The 21059-nt window shown below is 37.4% G+C and overlaps 1 protein-coding gene across 3 annotated transcripts in view; it reads right to left on the bottom strand.

Moving 5' to 3' along the window:
• The window catches only part of Atf2 (activating transcription factor 2), a 74567-nt gene that overhangs the window by 43104 nt on the left and 10404 nt on the right, over positions 1–21059 (bottom strand). For all 3 annotated transcript variants that reach the window (XM_055600412.1, XM_055600415.1, XM_055600413.1), the window contains exons 2-4: positions 18268–18363; positions 11365–11440; positions 2481–2550 (exon numbers count right to left, since the gene is read on the bottom strand). In XM_055600412.1, the coding sequence (XP_055456387.1) occupies positions 2481–2528 (48 nt within the window). In that variant the 5' untranslated portion in view covers positions 2529–2550; positions 11365–11440; positions 18268–18363. The remainder of the gene's footprint in view (positions 1–2480; positions 2551–11364; positions 11441–18267; positions 18364–21059) is intronic.

The following is a 21059-nucleotide window of genomic DNA, read 5'->3' as shown; positions in this document are numbered from 1 at the left end:
AGCCTGTGGAATTCCATCTCCAGAAAGCACATACAGGTAGAAAGAGATATCAACTCCTTATGTCACGACTTCCACACACGTAAGGGACACATGTACCTCCCACCATAATGATAAAAAAAAAAAGGTAAAGTTAGAGGGTAGAAAAATATCTCAGTGATTAGTAACACTTGCTGCTCTTCCAGAGAACCCAGGTTCTGCTCTTAGCAGGCACTGGGTGATAACCGTCTAAAACGTCAGTTTCCCCAGGAGCTCCAGCTTCTGCCTTCCTGCTCTCCTCTGCAAGCTCTGGGTATAAACGTGGTGCAGACTTATATGTAGACAAAAAAATCCACAGACATAACACAAAAATTCAAGAAAAATGGAAATAATTCCATTTCACAGCACCCTTTCTGTTAGTCCTAGGGACTAAATGAATGTCATGCTAGGTTCCCAACTCAGACAACTCAATTCTTGAAAACAGAGAAAAGAGTTGGTAAAACTTCAAATAATAATAAAGGTATACAAAGGACTGATAAACACATCTTGCAAAAGTGGTTATCTTTTCACTAGTCATCAAAGAAAAGAGACAATACAACCTATGCACAAAAGGATGAGTCAAACTTAAAAGAAAGAAAGCACTAAATGTTAACAAGAATATGGCATAATTAAATATTAAATTACTGAAAAGAATATAAAGTGTTCCATTTATTTTAGAAAGCAATCTTTAATTTCCTAAAATGATAAAGAGGAATCTATCACATGCCTCTACCATTACACTTCTGGGCAGTAATCTAACAGCATTCGTACAGATAAAGACTCTTATGCAAATTTCACTTATTTTATCTGTGATAACTAAATTTGGAAATAAGCCAGATGCTGGATGAACTGTGAATAAATTTATTCAAATGAAGAAAAGAGGGTTATTTAGCTCACTACAGTAGAGGCTGAGAGGTCAAAAATTATGGGATTCCAAACACTTCACAAAGGCCATACCTCTAAGTATATTTAGCATATGACTTTAGTGGTTAAGTTTTCAATACATAAATTTCAGGGGGTCCAATTAAATAACAGAATCCCTGTTACATAACCATTAACCATTTTCTTTATAAACTGTTCAATGCCTAACCTGGAGTATTAGTTAATAGTCATAGAAACTAGACAAAGACAGTTGGGAAATCTTGTATTTGTTATAAAAGAATTGAGAAAAATCAACACACTCTATGAATCCCCGTATATACAATCTGGAGAGTTCAGATAAGCTTACAGCAATGGAAGGCGGGTCAGAAGTTGACAACAGCGAGAGAACTTACAAATGGGAACAGGGAACTTTTGGGGTGAGGAGTTATGTTCACACAAATACAGATGGTAAATTATAACTCAGTCAAGTGATGGACCTCAGCAGATAAAGGCGCTTACTTCCAAGCCTAATGACCAGAGCTTCATCTCCCTAAATGCGTCAGGTGCGGAGAGAGAACTGACTCGTGCACGTTGCTCTGACCACCAGACAACTGCTGTACCATGTGTGTGCTCACACCCAAACATACGAAACATGTACAGGTGAACAAAATCATAAGTAAAAAACAAAACAAAAACCTCCAAAGCACCAAACTTTGAGATACAGTGCAGTTTACTGTATGTCAATTATATTTCAATTTAAAATACCAAATAAAAATAAATGAAAACCAATGAAGTACTTTGACGGCTCTGAATTATACTCTCTATGTGAGTACTCTAAGGTTACTACACATTAAAAATAGATGTTTCAGCCAGGTGCAGTGGCGCCATGCCTGTAATCCCAGCACTAGAGGAGGCAGAGCCAGGGGGATCTCTGTGAGTTCATGGCAGCTTGGTCTACAAAGCGAGTCCAGGAAAGCCAAGGCTACACAGGGAAACCCTGTCTTGAAAACAAAACAAAACACCAAAAAAACACCCTTCCCCAAAAAAATTAAAAACAAAACAAAATTGATTCTTAGTGTCTGTAATTAAAAAAGTAGGATAATGGTAATAGCAATAGATTAATAATTTAATGTTTTATTAAAAATTAAAATATAATTTTCTGAATATGCTTCTACACATGCTTTGAATTAAAGATGTTAGACTTCAAAACATTAATAGATTAGTGATTCTATCTGAGGTAGGTATTAGGTAGTTTTGAGTTCAAATAAATAAAATAATTTCTATATACAGCAATACCGTTTTTATTTCCAATTAGGTAGTTTACCAATTATTTTCAATAAATATAAATCAAATGATATACTACAAAAAATATAAGTCCTGGGTTTTGCCTATGGTTCCGACCTTTATTTTAAGATGAACTACTTCCACTTTCTAGAACTAGAATAGATTATTTAAAAAAAATAATTTGTAAATGTTTTTATGTTGTTTTTATCTTAATTCTAATCTTAAAAAAAATCACTGCAACAACACCTTAATGACAATATCTTTTAGCAATGAGTTAATGAAAAAGCATAGAAGATTATTCCAAGTAATGGACAGAGTACCTGGCCACACCCAGGGGCAGTGCATAGAAAGGGTTTGTCATCACTCATATTCCACAGGTCGTTGTACTACCTGCAACAAATCAAGAACAAATGAAATGTTGTATAGCATGTTCTGAGTGAAACACAATTTCAAATATAAATCTCAAGATCAGATTTCCACCAAAGTTGCTAACTTTTCTTTGAATGTGAAATAATACATTCTGCTGACATTTAACCCTGTCTTCCATGGGAGCCCATGTAAGGAAGCTTGAACTTACTATGAACTAGTATGGGCAGCGAGAACTGTAAAACTACGAGACCATATGTGAAAGCTCGGATGTGGAGGGGAAGCCCTGGCACACCCACATCGTCTCTGTGGAAAAGGCAAAGGCCGGGGAGAAACAGTCGTGGTTCCTTCACATGCCCAAAGATGGTGAGACATGACACCAGGTGGATTCCCTCGCAGTACTCATTTTTGCTTAACCTAACTGTTAAGTCACCTCATGCTTTCTTCTCTTTAATAATAAAAATGAGAGGTGCTTTGTTTGCACTATTCTTGAGCTCAAACACCTCAGGTCCCTCTGGCTCCCCACAGGAACATTTTTGGCATATCCTTGATCTACAGAGCCTTAGCTTCACAGGATACAGGATGGGTCAACATCTTCTACCTTTACTGTGACAGTAGATACATGCAACATGCAAAATCTGTGCTATAGAAAATGGACATTGCCTTCAGATTGGCCAAGATCAATAAAACAAAGGACAGCGCACAATGCTATGGAGAAAGAGGGAACACTCTTCCAATGCTGGTAGGAGCGCAAACTTGCACAGCCTCTGTGAAAGTCAGTGTGGCAGTTCCTCGGGAAGCCGAAATCAATCTAGCACAAGACCCAGCTCTACCCTTCCTGGGCATATCCCCAAAGAACTCTACACTCTACTACAGAGACTTGCAGAGGAGAAGTAGCAGAATGAGAGACAAAAATTAAGACCTCAGCATATCATATTCAAAATGTAAGAAAATTAAGAAAAAAGAATCTTGCCAGGTGTGTTGGTGCACACATTTAATCCCAGCACATGAGAGGCAGAAGCAAGTGTATCTCTTAGCATATTTCAAGACAGCCAAGGCTACACAGAGAAACCCTGTCTCAGAAAAAAGGGAAAGAAAAAATATCTTGGAGGCTGGCAAAAACTGAAAGAAAAATAAAAGAGGTAAATATTGATGGTCTAAAAAATATTTCTTAGCCAGTCACTGATAGCACACACCTTTAATCCCAGCATTTGGGAGGCAAAGGCAGGTGGATCTTAAAGTTTGAGGCGAACTTGGTCTACAATTTGAGTTCTAGGACAGCCAGGATTATACAAAGAAACCTGTCTCAAAAACCAAGAGTATTTCTTTTGTTTCTTCCTTTCCAAATAGATTTATGACTTCACAGTAATATATTTTCTTGGAACAATTTGGTACATAAAAGGATCTTAACAAACAATAAATATTCATTTTCTCAATCTGTACTTTTTACTATAGTGCCCCACAAAACAAATCCTGAAGGACACACAAAACTTGTTTATGATATATAAATCCCAAAGAGAGCATGAAATGAGGATCATAAAGAAACTTGTCATTAAATGACTTCCTCCTAGTTCTAAAAAGACTTTCTCCTTAGTAATAAAATGTTGACAGACCAAACAAGTACTGTTTGAAAAATTATGGCTTTGCATAGTAAACAACTCAATTATACAATACAATTTTAGTTCACCAAACATCTTCTTTTTAAAGTTGTTAAAATATGGCTGCATATTCTTTGCAGCTCTGCTCCATCAAGAGTTTATGTTCCTTCCCTTGAACTAGGCGGGTTTATAATTACTTCAATTTACAGTACTATGGAAGTGACACAGGGTTAGGTCCATGTGTGCGCCACAGGGCCTGGTTTAGATCACAAGTCTTAAAACATCTGCCTTGATCATGTATATACCTTGCTTGTTCTTCAAACACTACTGCCCAGGTCACTCTAGATTAGCATCTTATCATCATAATGAAAGAAGCCATTCAAACCTCCCATATAAAGGCTTACTCTTCAAGAAACAGAGACAAATCATCTTACTGTACCATGTCGACTTCTTGACCTATTCAATCTGTTGGTATTGTTTTGTTACAACTAGGTTTGGAACATTTCTGTGTATTTATTACTCAGTAACACAGTTTTAGAGCTTTTAAAAATTTTTACAAACTGCAGCTAGAAATAAAGTAAAGCAAAAAAAGGTGACTTTTTAATTTGTTTTTGCAAATCTAATGTCTGGCTCAAAAGAATAAGATGGCTGGATTCTCATATTTACTTTTTATATTCAGCCTATTATGATTCATACTCAGGCAGCTTAAGGAGAAATTCCAACTTATATGCTCTTGAGAAAGCAAAAAAAGGTGAACAACAAATTAATATTTATTATGACAATGGCTTTTACTGAAGACTCCAGAAAGGACATTTGGGATCCACACAGGTCCTTGAACAACTTTATAGGAATTGATGGTACAGTTTATTACCAAAAACCACTCTCAGAAAGAAGATGTGCCAAATTTTTAGACACACACAGTTAAGAAAGTTTCCTTTGTTGCTACATGGTGGTGGGTGGAGGAAACCCAGAGGCCCATCTGCAGACAAGCCATGCCATGCTGCAAGAATGGAAGACACCCAGAAGCCAACTTGCTACCACATGGCAAGAGTAAGCAGAAGACACCCAGAGGCCTACCAGCAGCCAAGACATAGAGCAGGGTTAGAGGAAGACACCCAAAGGCCCGGCTGCTGCATGGCCTGCCAGCAGCAGGAGCCACTGCCATGTACAAGTATGTGGTGAACAGATGGGAGAGAAAGAGAACATTTGAGCATTATCAAGAGAGGCAGAAGAGAAGTAGCCTGAGGTTAGTAGCCTGCTCCACCACCACAGCGGAGGCCAAAGTGAAGTCCCAGCCTGCGATGCCGCTGAGGGCCATGTCTGGTTCCATGGCCGTGCATGGACACATCAGTGGTCTGTGTCTATGTCTGTGGCTCATATAATCACCAAAGACCATGCGGACATCTCTGATCTGAGTTGTTGCTCATCACTGGCTATGGTACTCTGGAGAACCCCACCTCTTACTTGCTGCAGCTGTACCTTGTCTGGGCAGCATAGAGCAGGCTCTACTAATGTGGGTGTGGATGAACTGGCCCAAGGGCAGGAGATCTGACCTTGCAGGCTGCAGCACTGAGAGAGCTAGCCTGGGCAGTGCTGGAGAACTCCTCCTGGTAGTGTGGGTGCCATGGTAGTACAGGAACAAAAGAGGTGGCAGGCTGACCTCAGCTACCACCCTGACCCAGATCAAGGGCTTTGATTTGGCTCACCCCAATATCTACCTCATCTACGAACTGCTGGAGCACATGAAAGGATCTCCATGACACAGGGCAACAAGATATCGGAGAGGAGTCCTGGTGAAGATCCACCGACAGTGTAGCAGGAGCAGGGCTCTCAGACCAGACCAATGACTCACTGCCATGAACAGTTCCAAGTAAAGATACGGACAAAAGGGTGTACTGTGGGACACACTCTGACACACTACAGCTTCCAGGTCAAGATATTTTTTATGTTTTATATTTTTGTTTTGTTATTTTTCTTTTAGGGGTGTTTCAAGGACAGAAGGCAGATATGAAGGGACAGGAGATAGTGGAACTGGGGTGGATGATGTGAAATTCACTAAGAATCAATAAAAAGTTAAAAAAAGAGTTTCCCCCATCAAAGACCATGTGGAAGTCCATGATCCATGTTCCTGCTGCCAGTAAAGGGCAACAAAGCTACTTCTGCCATGGTATTGATGGCTGCAGACTCATTGTTGAGAAAGAGACACAGAAGGCCTATGTGACAACTGCTACCACCACACAACAAAAAAAAGTAAAAGCCTGGACAGAAAGCCATGGGAGAGCACTCTTTAAGACTGTGATAAAGATGCTCAAGTGTAGCCCCCCACAACTGATGGCTTCTGGTGAGGAAGGTCTCAGGTTTCCGTCAGCGGCTGGCCCCCAGGAGTTTGACCACGTTCCAGTAAGTAAATGGGCAACACAAATTGTACCTTTTTTTTCTCTCTTTTTAATTTATTGGAGGAGGAGACAAGGGTGGGGATAGACATGGGAAGTGAGTGTGATTGGGGTTTATAATATGAAATTCCCAAATAATCAATAAAAGTATTATGAAAAGAAAAAAGCTTCCCACGATATCTACTATTCTAGAAATTTTTGTTTTATTTTGTTTTGGAACAATGTCTCATGTAGGCCAGGAAGCTTCAAGTGCCTGATGCTGACAGCTTCTTTTATTTATTTTCTTAAGTGTGTTTTTCTTTCTTTGAGACAGGGTATCACTATGTAGACCAGCATGGCCTGGAACTTATAATTCTGCCTGCCACGTGTTGAGATTAAAAGTGTGTGATATCATATATGGCCCTTATGTTTATTTTAATTTGATGGTTTTTTTTTTTTTGAGAATTCAAACACAAATAATGTATTTACATCACCCCTTCCACACTCGCCTCCAAATCCTCCTGTATCCCCTGTTCAAACATATTTATTTTTAATGTGGTCAATCACGCTAAGTGATTCTCACTTGATAAACAGATCAACTAGAATGTCTGGAGCAATCCCATTTTGGAGATAACACATGTCCTGATTTTATTTGCTAATATTATATTTGGGAATTGTTTAACATTTATGGTCATTAGAAATAAGCTCAGAATGTGTTATTTTGTAGTGGCTTTATAATTAAAGCTGGGATGTGTTAATTCTTTTTAACTTTCTAAAAGAATCTGTGTAAAAGCTGGTATTAGGGCTGGAGAGTTGGCTTAGTGATTAAGAGCACTTGCTATTCTCCCAGAGGATCCAGGTTCAATTCCCAATACCCACATGCTTACAGCATCTGTAACTCCAGGCAAAAGGAGTATGATGCCCTCTTCTGACTTCTGCAGGCACGCCAGTCAAAACACTCATATATATAAATAATAAAGAAATCTTTAGGAAAATAGCATGTATTAATTCTTCCTTAAATATCTGAAAGAACTCACCAGTGAAGTTATCTGAGCCTGGAATTTTCTCTGTGAAGAGGTTTTAAGTCATAAATGCAGTATCTTTAAATAGATTAAAAACTAAAACACTTATACTAGTTTTATTTTCCAGGAATTTTTCCATCTGTGCTTTCAAATATATTTGGTCTAACTATTAACAAAATTCATTTTTTTCCAAGTCCTTTATATCCATGGTGATCTCCTCTTTAAATGAAAAATATTGTTAGTTTTTTTCTTTTTCTTTAATGAGTTTTCCTAAGAGGTTAATTCACTTCCTTACTTTTAAGTTTTTGGTTTTCCCATTTATTCTATTATATCCCTGTTGTCTAACTATCCAATTCCATTGTTATGCTAAGTCAAGTACCTAAAAGTACATCTGGTGAAAAACGTGAACTATACATTCAAATCCCACACACACAAAAAAAACATTTCCACAAGTAATTAAAGAAGGTGCAGATAAATGGAAGCTATACCATATTCAAATACTGTTAAGAGCCAGTAAGATATTCTGTCTCAAGTAAGATCTTTCAGATTAAGGTCAGTCATGAGAGAGAAAAGAATGAGAGGAAGAGAGAGAGAGCGTGCTCTGATTATAAGATTTATAAAGGACAAAGACCCAAGAATAAGGAAGCTAATCCTAAACGGCAATAATCAAGCTATAGATTGAAAAAAAATCAGATATTATATTATCATATCAATGATAAATAAAAGCAATACTTAATAATTATAAGTATTACAAGTTTTTTTTAAAAGACTTATTTATTATGTATACAGTGTTCTCCCTGCATGTACATCTGCATACCAGAAGAGGGCACCAGATCTCATCTTAGATGGTTGTGAGCCACCATGTGGTTGCTGGGAATTGAACTCAGGACCTTTGGAAGAGCAGCCAGGGCTCTTAACCTCTGAGCCATCTCTCCAGCCCCAGTATTATAAGTTCTTAATAATTATAAGATAAGGTGACTAAGCTGGGAGTGGTAGTGCCTGCCTTTAATCCCAGAACTTGGGGAGGCACAGGCAGGAGGATTGCTATGAGTTCAAGGTCAGCCTGGTCTACAATGTGAGTCCAGGATAGCCAAGGCTACACAGAGAAACCCTGTCTTGGAAAACAAAACAAGATAGGGTGGTTATCTGTCAAACATGGTCAGTATATAATGCAATGGAAAAAACTGCGTCCAGAAGTAGATGTACACATAGAATCATGTGATTCATAAAAAGGCTTTACTCTTGACTACATTTCAGTGGGAGAAGAAATGATCTTTTCCAAATTTGGTTCTAGTTGCAGAATAGTACGTATAGAATATACCCTTTACAACTCTTGCTAATTAACCTTCTAGATAAATGTTTCCAAAAGTATACACTACAAGAGTATTAGTAGTTACGTGGAATTCATTTTCTAAGTCCTTTGAAAGTCACTAAAGTTATGTTAAATCAAGAAAAAACTAAAATCCTACCTTTTGCCATCTCACACCACACAAATCAAATCACGTTGTAGAGGTGACAGTTGGAAGAATATGGTAAAAAAATCTTCATAATTTTAATGTAGGAAAGAGTTTATATTTTTTAGACTCATTTTTACTTTACATTTGTGAGTGTTTTGCCTGCATGTGTGTGTACTGTGTGTGTATAATGCTTACAGAGACCAAAAGAGAGCACCAAATCCCCTGGAGTTAGACATAGTTATGAGAGGCCATTTAGGTGCTGTAAACAAAACCTGGATCCTCTGAAGGAACAGTAAATATTCTTAAGTACTGAGTCATCTCTCTAGTTCCAAAAGTTTCTTTAAAAGAATACAAAAGGCAATGTTCAGAAAGAGTGACAAAACAAAACTTTACAAAATGTACTCTGTTCTATCTAATTTATACTGCACTACCAAGCAAAACCAAAATAGCTCATCTAAGAAATAAGACAAAAACAATACAGGTAACTTCATCCACACGTGTGTTCCAGAAAAAAGCTTTTAAATCTGAGATGGTTACATACCATCAAAGAATCATTTATTTAAAAATCACTAGATAGAGGGCTGGAGAGATGGCTCAGATATTAAGAGCACTTCCAGGGGACTGAGGTTCGATTTCCAGCACCTGTGTGTGGCAGCTCACAACTGTCTGTAACTCCTGTATCTGACACCCTTACACAGACACACATGTATGCAAAACAACGATGTACATTAAAAACAAACAAATAAAAAAAAAAAAAAACAACCACTAAGCAAAGGGAGCAAATTCAAATAAAGCCAGCTAGAACTACATGGTAAGACCCTGTCTCAACCCCCTACCACCACATTATTAGAAGAGAGGTGATGGGATTTTTACAGTGTGTTTAGATCAAGCTGACAAAAGCACAACAGGTGAACAACAAAGCTGAAATAAAATACTTTTGCAGAAGATAAAGAGGGGTATCAGAGCTGAATCTAGTAAACTTCTTTATCCCAAGGACAAGAATACATAAGACATATAAAACATATCTAACAATACCATCAGCCAGCAATAAGCCCAAGCCAATACATGCAAACATCTATTAAGATACCATCCAGTCCCTTCAAAAAGTAAACTCATGAGGAATGAGGAATAGCAGAGGGAGGTAGTTTTATTTTAATAATCTATAGTTTTATTAAGTCAAAAAGTGACAGTATGGTATAAAGTTTAAATTTAAACAAAAGTTTTCATATACATCTAACACATGCTTATGAAGATCCTGCAATGTAAAATCTTTTTTCTATGCAAAGACTTCTAACGTAAAGAAGTCTTTTTTTGGTAAAGACTTTTTCTATATACAGACTTTCTAGATGCAGGTCTAGACAATACTGAAAATTGATGGCTCTCATGATTTAAGATGGTATTTTGGACATCACTTAACCTGAAGGATTTTGCATTCTCAAGTGAATCTCTACCCTAATATGAAAGCTAATCTCTTGAATCCAGGGCTTGTGAAATCATTTAACCCTTGAATTGACTCAATGAAATTTGTGCTGCTGGTAACTGCACCCACCACAAACAGTTTCAGGGTTCAAAGATGGAAAAACACACACCACCATCACCATCATCACCATCATCATTTCCAAAAGTTTTCATCCTAAGAGCACGGTACTTTCTCTCCCATCTCCCATAAGCCTGCCTGCAATACGTGAGCCAGTGGCTTGGATGGACAAACTGATATTACTTTGCAATTGGAAAAAGGGTTTTTTTTTTCCCTCCAGTATCAGGAATCATCACCTCTAAGGCAGACTGGTCTGCCTGTTTATACTGAGGGAGGAACTTTTTACGCTTAAATAAAGATCTAACCAACAATTTTGATACTGATTCAAATACAACTATAAAAAGACATTTATTTCTGAGTCAAGTTTATTTTCCTACTTCAGAATTTCTACTTAGAGATCCAAATTAATCCTCTCAACAACTTGTAGCTTGCCTTTTTTAAAGCAGGGCACTGGTGTGACCTCATGATGCTAGTACCTGGGAAGCTGAATCAAGAGAACTTGAGTACAAGGCATTTTGTAACAGTTGCCATTTGAACACTTTCCTCACATCTTATATAATCAAGAACTCATTTAGAAGACATTAAGACCATAAACATATACTTGAATGACTTTTTTCATTGCTTTGCTTTGTTGTTTTGAGATAGGGTATTGCTATGCAGCACAGGCCTTGATCTTGTGGTCCAGTCTCTGTAATGGAATTAAGGACCTGTGCCACTACACCAGTTATTTTAATACTCTTTACTTGATAATTTAGAAACGAGTACCAACTGAAAATCAAACTAGTAAGAGACTTCAAATTTAGGAGAAAAGCATTGAAATATATAATATTAACTATTGTAACATGAACTTACCTGGCAGAATTCACATGTAAATTGAATTTCATTAAGTTAAATAGCTTATCATGTCCTCTGATTCATGGCAAAGACACTGAAAAACAAAATGGTTTGACACTGTTACAAACAGCACTAAAGCTCTTCCTGAAATGCATTGCTTTTTGCAAATGAAAAAAAAACACTCAAATTACTACATTATTTCACCAAAACCCAAGAATCTTTATAATGATACAGTACTTCTGAAATATAAAAATTCACATAAATGCTTTAATTAGAGGTATAAATCCAATCAACTCCATCAAAATGTTAAGAAAGGAAGAAGTGGTGCTGGAGAGATGGCTCAGAGGTTAAGGGCACAGGCTATTCTTCCAAAGGTCCTGAGTTCAATTCCCAGCAACCACATGGTGGTTCACAACCATCTATAATGAGATCTGGTGCCCTCTTCTGACCTCCTGGCTCACATGAAGGCAGAACACCGTGTAAATAATAAAGAAATAAAAACAAGATGATTCTTTTTTAAAAAAGGAAGAATTATTTAATTTAGCCCTTAGGGTATGGTAAGCCAGTAGCCATTACGTCAGTCATTTTTTTTTTTTTTTTCTTTTTACCTTTGAAGTCTGACGAGGAAAAGCCAAAAGGAAACCAGGCTTGGCCGTACATGCCTAAAATCCCCACTTAAGGAAGGCTGAGGCAAGATTATCATAGCCAGCCCTGGGTTACACAGGGCTATCTTGTCACAAAACAACCCCGCCCCCCTACTTCAAAATTTCCCTTAAAAAAAAAAAAAAAAAAAAAAGACTTGTGATCAGGTTCTCAGCAGAATTTATCAAAATATATTTGTTCTTAAATATAATTCATCTCTATAAAGTTTTCTTTTTTAATTTTATTTTTATTAATTACAGTTTATTCACTTGTATTCTAGCTGTAGCCCCCTCCCCCATAAAGTTTTCTTTATATAGATAACTTTACCATTTACTTATTTAATGTTAGCTTAAATATAAGCAAATCATATTGAAACTAGTAAGATTAATGGCCCATTAAAAATTATGCCAACCCTTGAGCCAGGAATGGTGGTACATGCCTTTAATCCTAGCATTCAAGGAGAGAGAAGCAGGCAGATCTCTTTGAGTTTGAGGCCAGACTGGTCTATAAAGCAAGTCCCAGGACAGCCAGCAAGTCTCTCTATGGCCAGGGCTATAGAAAGCTTCTGGGAGGAGTGGAGGGAGGAAAACCTGCAATCAGGATGTAATATAGGAGAGAGTCAGTTTTAAGATGTTTAAAATTCTGCCTCCTCTTTATTATCATTTTGGTGTGCTGGTGTAGCTAGTGTGTGTACTGGGGGTGTACACTTATTTCCAGGGATGCAGCATGTGCATGCAGACACTCATGAGTGCCAACACAGATAGTTGGTCTGACTTTTTTGAAATAGGTTCTGTCACTGAACTTGGAACTGAGCTTAGAGCTCATTCACTAGGCTAGGCTGGCCAGGCATGAATTTAGAAACGCACCCCTTTCTGTGCTCACCCTAGCCCCAGTGCTAGGGTTAGACAAGTATGTTCCTGCTTTTACTGGAGGTACTTTCCTGACTGAGCAATCCCCCTCCACTCCAACTCTTCTACCTATTTTCCTCTCCCCTATCTTGTGTTAAAGACAGTAAACAAGTATTCTCATCCCAAATAAATTAGTGGTATAAAGGGAAACATATAATTTTCATAATTTTGTTTATGTGTGTTCAACGTCTTTTTCAGAAAAAGTAGTAATTCCCACGCAGAAATATACAACTGGATAAAGTGTTGAGTCCTGGAGCAAAGGCTATCCTGGCTTAGGAGATGGGAAAAAGAAAATGTCTTTCCTTACCCAGGTAAAATTGATAAGGTTCTATTTCTCTACTCACACCCAACTGTACAATGCTGCCTAAGAAGAGAAGAAGAACACTTGGATAATCCAAAGAACCTGTCACCATGCTTCTGTCATTATCAACAGAATGTAAGCTCACACCTGGGCAAGCTGTTACCTGTGGGTTAGCTACCTAAGGCAATGCCTTACTCAATTAAATTAAAACAAAACAAAACACGTAAGTATTACCTTTAGACTGACAAATTGATAGTTCTAAAAAAAGCTTCTTAAGGAGCCGACCTTTAGTACCTCCAAACAAGCTCCTTACCTACACAGCTGCTTTCCTAACCAACTGACACCAATGCTCATTCTCATTACTACTTGTAATAACACCTAGTGGAGACAGCTATAAATACTAACAGTTTCAAGCATCTACAGACAGAAATGCTAACAACAGCTCTAAAAGATTCTAAGTATTACCTCCTTGATAATCTAACTTAATTTCAAACCCGCAAATCTGGGTTCATCATGTTTTTACAGCCAGGTTGAAAAATATCTTTATATAACAGAAGCTGCCAAGGGAGCTTATAAATGGCTTGTGAAGTGCTGAACTTGAAATTCAAAAATTATTAAGAATATAAAATGTGGTATTCCCATTCCTAAGGAAATTGTGAATAGTTGCATTTCAGTGCTTCAGTACCAGATGTATGGTACTTGTGGTGTAGATCAGAGATTAACCACAGCAAGTATCAGAGAACTAAGCTTAAGGTTTTGTAATGTTAACTAAGTATTGTTGTGTGACATGGGAAGACATTAGTCCTACAGATTCTACATCTAAGAATGAATGCACTGTTTTTAGAACCTAAGCTTTAACTTAATCATAGTGTGGTTTGATAAAAAGGGATATCTAAATACATGTTTGAGAATAAAAAATAAGCTCAATGATTTGTTTAACATAAACACTCAAGTGGAAGTCATTGTTTTTGTTTTGTTTCTTTAAAACAAAAGCAAGATGTAGTAGAGATGGCTTAGATGATAAAGTGATATTACCTCAGGTTTCCGATCCCTCATTTTTGTTAAAGAGGCTATAATTCTCCAGACCAGCAATAACTTTATAGCTTCTGAAAATATATAGCAATATACTTTCAAATAAAAAGATTTTATAAATACTGGGTAATAACTCCATATTAAACACTCATTAACATTTTTCCATTGATATATTTCTAAGTTACTCTACATGTAAAAACATGAAGCATCACTTTGTTCCCATTGGACTGATGCAGAAGTTGATACAGAGCTAACTATATTTATGGAGGAAGAATGTACTGAGTTTGAAGGCAGTTTGGGCTACATAGGAATTCCAGGTCAACCTGGACAATAGCGTAAGACTTTTTCAAAAGAACATATAACAAAACCATCCAAAACTGTGGTATGGGTTGAGTAAAGCCTCAACATCTTACTCCAGACTTGAAAGCTATGGCATATTGACCAATCCTATTTCTAAATTCTTAAAATGTATTCATTCACGAGAACAAAATGAAATGATGTACAAAGCTAAACACCCACAAATGTAAGCTAAAATTAAAGTATCATATTAAGACTGTAAAAATCTAAATAACATAAACTTCTTTGAGGAGAAAAAAATGAGAAATTAGGTACCTTGCATATGTCAATATTACATCATTCAAAAAGAGCAAAACAAAGTTCATGTCTTGCAGGCTTGGTAGCACAAGCCTTTAATCCCAGTAGTTGGGAGGCAGAGGTAGGCAGATTGCTGCGAGTTTGAAGGCAGTCTGGTCTACAAAGTGAGTCTAGGACAGCCAAGGCTACACAGAGAAACCCTGTCTCAAAAAACCAAAAAAGTTCATGTCTTAATTGCTTTTCTGAAGATCCTATGTTCCTTTTGAGAATACACTAATTGCAGCTGTTATTCCCTCTAGAGAAAATGGGGGTCAGGAGCAGGAATCACCTACAATATTAACATTCAGAGACTACTTGTATGAGTCCACACAGCACATATTTCAATTCTGTCAATATATGAACATATATATAAGTTTTACAATCATATAAGGTTTTACAGCTTTAAAGAGCAATTATTTAAATTTTGCCATAATACTCAATATGACACTAGAAATTAGATGGCACTTTTCTTTTCTTTTTAGACAATTCCTCTCTATCTACCTCTGGCTGGCCAGAAACTTGCTCTGTAGATCATGCTGGCCTTGAACTTTGAACAATTCTCTCACCTGTCTTCGGTATCATACAATTATAGGCAGAAAACACAATGCTTTCCTTAGTTATCATTTTCAACAACTATACCATATCGAATTATATGGGTATGACATACTTAGGATGTGAGTCAAATTTTCTCGCATTGTGTGTGTGTGTGTGTGTGTGTGTGTGTGTCTGTGTGTGTGTGCACCTGTGAGTTGATAAGGACTAAACCTAGGAATGTGTACATGCTAGGCAAGTGCTCCACAGAGTAGACCACAGCCATAAGCTTTTATTTATTACACTGATTTCTGACCATGTGTTCCTGATTTAGTAGTCTTTAAAATTTATTTTTAAACAATTTATCTGATGGTACTTCTATTCCCAAAGTACCTAGCCAATTGTGGAGAGGGTCTGGGAAGAGTTGAGCCTTCTCAAAGGAAAAGACAAGCTGGTTGGTTATGATATTTCACACAGGAGATTGTTAGAGTGATGTTTTTGTGCACTGTGTATTCAAATGATAACTTCTGTGTCAGTGCGATCTGATCACAGGCTAGATCTTGGTATTGTCATTATTACGAAGCATCTCCTGTTTTAGTATTTTGTAATCACTGTTCTCTGGGCCATCTTAGTCTAGCCCTGGTTCCTCCTCCTTCAACCATGTCCCAAAGGTGACTCTCCCAACCCCCACCTGAGAGCCTCCCTCTCTGTCTGGGCCCAGAAGTCCCACCTTTTCATCTCCTACCCAGCTATAGGCTGTTCAGCTCTTTATTTGACCAATCAGTCTTTATGAGGATCACATGTGATCTCTGTTGCAGATTTGACAATATCCTCTCCATCCCTAGCCATTTAAAATTATGATTATTTTCTTAGTTTGTTTTAGGATTAGAGTTTATAACCTTAGGGAAAGGTCAGATGAGTGGGAGAGAATAAAATCTGAGGTTTTTTTTTTTTTCCAGTGTTTTAAAATTTATTTTTATTTTATGTGCATTGATGTTTTTCCTGCATATTTGACTATGTGAGGGTGTTGGATCCTGGAATTACAAACAGTTGTAAACTGCCATGTGGGTATTGGGTCTTCTAGAAGAACAGTTAGTGATCTTAACCACTGAGCCATCTTTCCAGCACCTCTTTGTTTAGTTTTGAACACCCTCAGCATTTGCTTATTCTGTCTTATGTTGCTTCACTTAATCTGAAATACCATGCACCTTAGATTATCAGTGTATTGATGTACGTGTGTGTAAATGGGCACACATGTTCCTAAGTGTGAACACATATGCCACCACCTGCATGTGACGGTCAGAGGGCAACCTCAATTGTTAGGCCTAGCCTTTTACCTTGAGGTAGGTGCTCATCCCACCCCACCTCCGTGAATGAAGGGTCTAGTTTGCCTGAGAGTTTCTGGGGCTACTCATGCATCTGTTTGATTGTGGCTCAATATGTTACCTCCTGTAAAATGTAGCTGTATGGTTTTTCTATGTCTGCCCTTGCTCTGACTTTCATATTTATTGAAAGCTTCATGCACTATATACTGTCTTGGAACTTGCTCTGTAGACCAGGCTGGCCTCAAACTCACAAGTGATACACCTGCCTCTGCCTCTTGAGAGAGTACCAGGATTAAAGGCATGCACCACCACTGTTTGGCTGGTTTGCTTTTAAAATTAATCTAATTAATTTCAATTTCTCCATAATTTGGAAAGTAAAATTTTTTAAAAACTGTCCATTTATGCAATTACTCTGATTTGAACCTCAAGACTCAAGAAGAAACTCATAGATCAATTTATGCATCTTCATATATCAGACAATATCTATCATGAGCTTACAATGTCTAGAGAGATTCTACAAACCAGGCTGCCTTTATTAAATTGCTATTTTCCTTCCATTTTTAGGAACTACATAGTAAACAGCTTGCATACAAAAATCACCATAGTTCATTTCTCTAACACTGTAGCTGGCACGTACAGTTAAAAAAGGAATAAGTGACAACCTATGTAACTTCAACTTGATGTTTCTGGATTAGCTAGCAACACTCACGGTATAAGCTTCAATCATTCCAAAAGCAAATAGGTTTACATGGCTTATAAGTAACATTTTAGCCCCAATAATTCTATAACTCACAAAGCACTTCCTAGGACTTTCATATTTGGACTCTTTGCTAAAAAGCTAAGTAAGTTTAAAAACTTTTAGATTAAAAAAAACTTTTAGATTAAAAAAAACTAAAAGAATTTAAGTCTTCAGTGTGTTTTCACATGCTAATACACATCCTATTTCCAAAAGGCCATTTCTAAATTTGCTAACCCTCCTGACCTCCACCCTCCTTATACCGAACACTATCAATATAGGATACTAGTGTTTGAGAACTACTGCACAGAAACAACTGTTATTTTCACTAGAGACCAACCATTATATGTGAAAAGTAGAGAGATGGCACAGTTGGTAAAGTACTCTCTGTATAGATCTGAAGAGAGCCTCAGAACTCATGGAGAGGGAAAAAAGAAAAAGCTAGCACTAAGGAGGAAGAGCCACGAGAGACCTGGTCTTGCTGACCAGTCAGTCTAGTTAAATCAGTAAATTCCAGGTTTACTAAGAGACCCTGTGTGAAAAAGGTGGTGGTGCCCCATGTCTTTAATCCCAGCACTTGGTAGGCAGAAGCAGGTGAATCTCTGAGTTCGAGGTCAGCCTGGTCTGACCTCTGTGCAGCCTGGCTGCACAGAGAGATCTTGTCTCAGAAAAAATAAAGAAATGAGAAAGACATTGACCTCTGGCCTCAAGATGTATCTGTACTTATGATATATGAATGTGTGTGCATGCACATTCTCTCTTTCTCTCTCTCTCTCTCTCCTGGGCAGGAGGAAGGAGCTCAAATTCTCTTACCTTGGTAGCTGGTGGGCCATGAGCTTTGCTTTGTTGACAGGGCTCTCGAAGCTCTTGCTAAGAAAGCAGCACTTCCCAAGTTGCCATCTAGTGCCTCTAGAGAAAAGGACAGAAGAAGAGAATAAGCTTATTACACTGTTTGATAAACATTTTATATTTACATTTTGTCTACTATTTATCTTATTCTATAAACGTTTCTTCCAAAATATCAAATGTTTCAGAAAGATGTTAACCATACAGCCCCCCCAAATTAGAACATATTATTATCACTTACTAGATATAAAACAACTTTAAGAATGGAGGAAAGGCAATAGAACCATGTGAAGAAAGAAAAGATTTTCAGTAGCATATACATGAAGTACAGATAACAGGTGAAATGTCAGAGTTGATGAATCTAAGCATCAAAACGTTCAGAGTGGAAATTAATATATTTAATGTTGTTGCTACACAATAAAATCTGGGCCCTAGTTTAAAAGTGTCTCTTACATGCAAACAGTTTGATGTTTCACACACACACACATCTTAGAACAAAACCAGAAACCAGAAAGTGTCTCATTTCAAAGCTGGCAACAACAACAAACAACAACAATCTGTTTTAAATACAAACTGTTCCTTATGGAGAAATGACTCAAAAGGTTATTTAGCTACACAAATTAGCTATAAATGGAACAGCAATTCAAAAGACAGTTTTGTGGATGGTCCATATGCGTTTACTCTCCTAAAGTACAATTCACTTTTTTTTTTTCAATTGTGCCTCCTTCCTCTATCATCTGCAGATTGGCCTTGAATACTGGCTCTATGTGATGACATGTATTTCAGGCGCAGATATATTCCTGCCAACTATTTTGTTTTTCAGAGAAATGTTCATTTTTACAAGCATGGCTTTAGGTCAGCCTATCTGTACAAAGATGTTTATGATCTTATTTCAGCAGTTGTTCACAAAAGATCTAGAACTAGCATTTTGAACATAGCAATACAATTACTACTCAAAGCCTATCTTGTACAGCTTGACTTATCCATAATCACCTAGACTTTGGTAAACATTAAAAATAATACCTTTCAGAGCTGGGTGTAGTGGCGCACACCTTTAGTCCCCGCACTCAGGGAGGCAGAGGCAGGTGGATTTCTGTAAATTCAAGGACAACCTGGTTTAGAAAGCCATTCAAGATCAGCCAGGGCTATTACAGAGAAATATCTCAAAAAAGAAAAAGAACAAACAACAAAAAACCTTTTATAGTTTGGAAGGCACACAGTAAGAAATCTCTCCTTCACCAATTATTATGCTACCCACTTTCTGTATATTTCTTACACCTGGACATAACTAATCTACGTGTAAAGGTGTATCTCCACATTATAGTACCAGTACTGCCAACAGTACTCACTCTATGGAGAGCCAAACACTACCAGAACAAAGAGCCGAGAGCACAGGCATCAGTGTTAAAGAGGAGTCAATCTTTCTTTGGTCACATACTCAAGTCCTGGGTGGTATGTAGGATATACTATGTAAGCAGGTTTGGGGCAAACTTACAAAGTCACAACCTTAAGAGGCTTGGTATTAATGATGTCACATGAAAGTTCCCCCAAGGATACTTGGTTTCTAAATATTCAACTCGCCTTCCCCAACCTCCCACACCTACCGCTGGTCCTCATTTTCATGCTCTTCAAAAACAGAAATGCCCATACTCCTCACTAAACCCAAATCTTATTTGGACACACTCCCCCAGCCTTGTAATTTTAAGAAGTGATAATTTTAAGTAAGATTGTTACAAAGCCTCTATTGATAAAGGTATAATTAATTCTCCTTTCCTATATTGTAGTTCTGCTAAATGCAAAGCACAGTTTTTATCAATTGTATCTTGTCTGTGTTCAATAATGTTCTGAACTCAGGTGTAGTAGTTTTGATAATAAAATCTGTGTTTTTCATTTAATAACTACTACCACTTTCAGAATACTATCTGAAAAGTCACTGTCCTGAGGTGGAGTTCCATGAGAATGGGGAAAAGAAAAGTATGAAAACTGAGACGTTACATGTGGTGGTGTGAAGAGCAAAGGCTCCTATAGACTCATGTGTTTGAATGGTTGGTGCTTAGTGAGTGGCACCAAAGGACCTGTTGGAGTAGGTGTGGTTTTGTCACTAGGGAGTATGCTTTGAGGTTTCTGAAGCTCAAACTAGGTATAGTGGCTCAGTTCACTTTGCTGCCTACGGATGCAGATGTATAACTCTCTGCTCCTCCAGCTCCATGTCTGTCAGTATGTAGCCACGCTTCCTGTCACCATGCTAATGGAGTAAATATCTGAAACTGTATGCCTGCTTCAGCCCCAACTAAATGCTGCTTTTCGTAAGAGTTGCTATGGTCCTGGTGTCTCTTCACCGCAAGAGAACAGTGACTAAGGCTTTAGGTTTAGAGTTATTATGAAGAAGTATAAAATGATTAACAAAGTATTCTTTATTATTTATTACAATTTATTCATTTTGTATCCCAGCTGTAGCCCCCCCCACCTCCTCCCAGGCTTACCTTCTCTCCCTCACTCTTCTCCTATGCTCTTCTAAACAAAGTATTCTTAAACACTAAGTTATACAGGAACCAAATAAAAATATGAAGGAATGAAAAGGAAACAAAAGTTTAACGAAAAGAGAGTTAAAAATTTCAACTGGAGAGCTTGATTTTAAAACCAATAATAGTTATTTATGGATTATGTTATGTTATTTGATACTTCTAAGAGTGCTGACCATATCTTAAAAAAAAAAAAAACCCAGAAATTATATTTTTCAGTGATTTAAAGTTACAATA

The sequence above is a fragment of the Psammomys obesus genome, unplaced genomic scaffold, assembly GCF_907164565.1.
Source record: "Psammomys obesus unplaced genomic scaffold, mPsaObe1.curated_primary_1811, whole genome shotgun sequence".
NCBI classification, from domain to species: Eukaryota; Metazoa; Chordata; class Mammalia; order Rodentia; family Muridae; genus Psammomys; species Psammomys obesus.
Note: the sequence above shows the minus strand (reverse complement) of the source record. Positions and strands in the feature narration are given on the sequence as shown.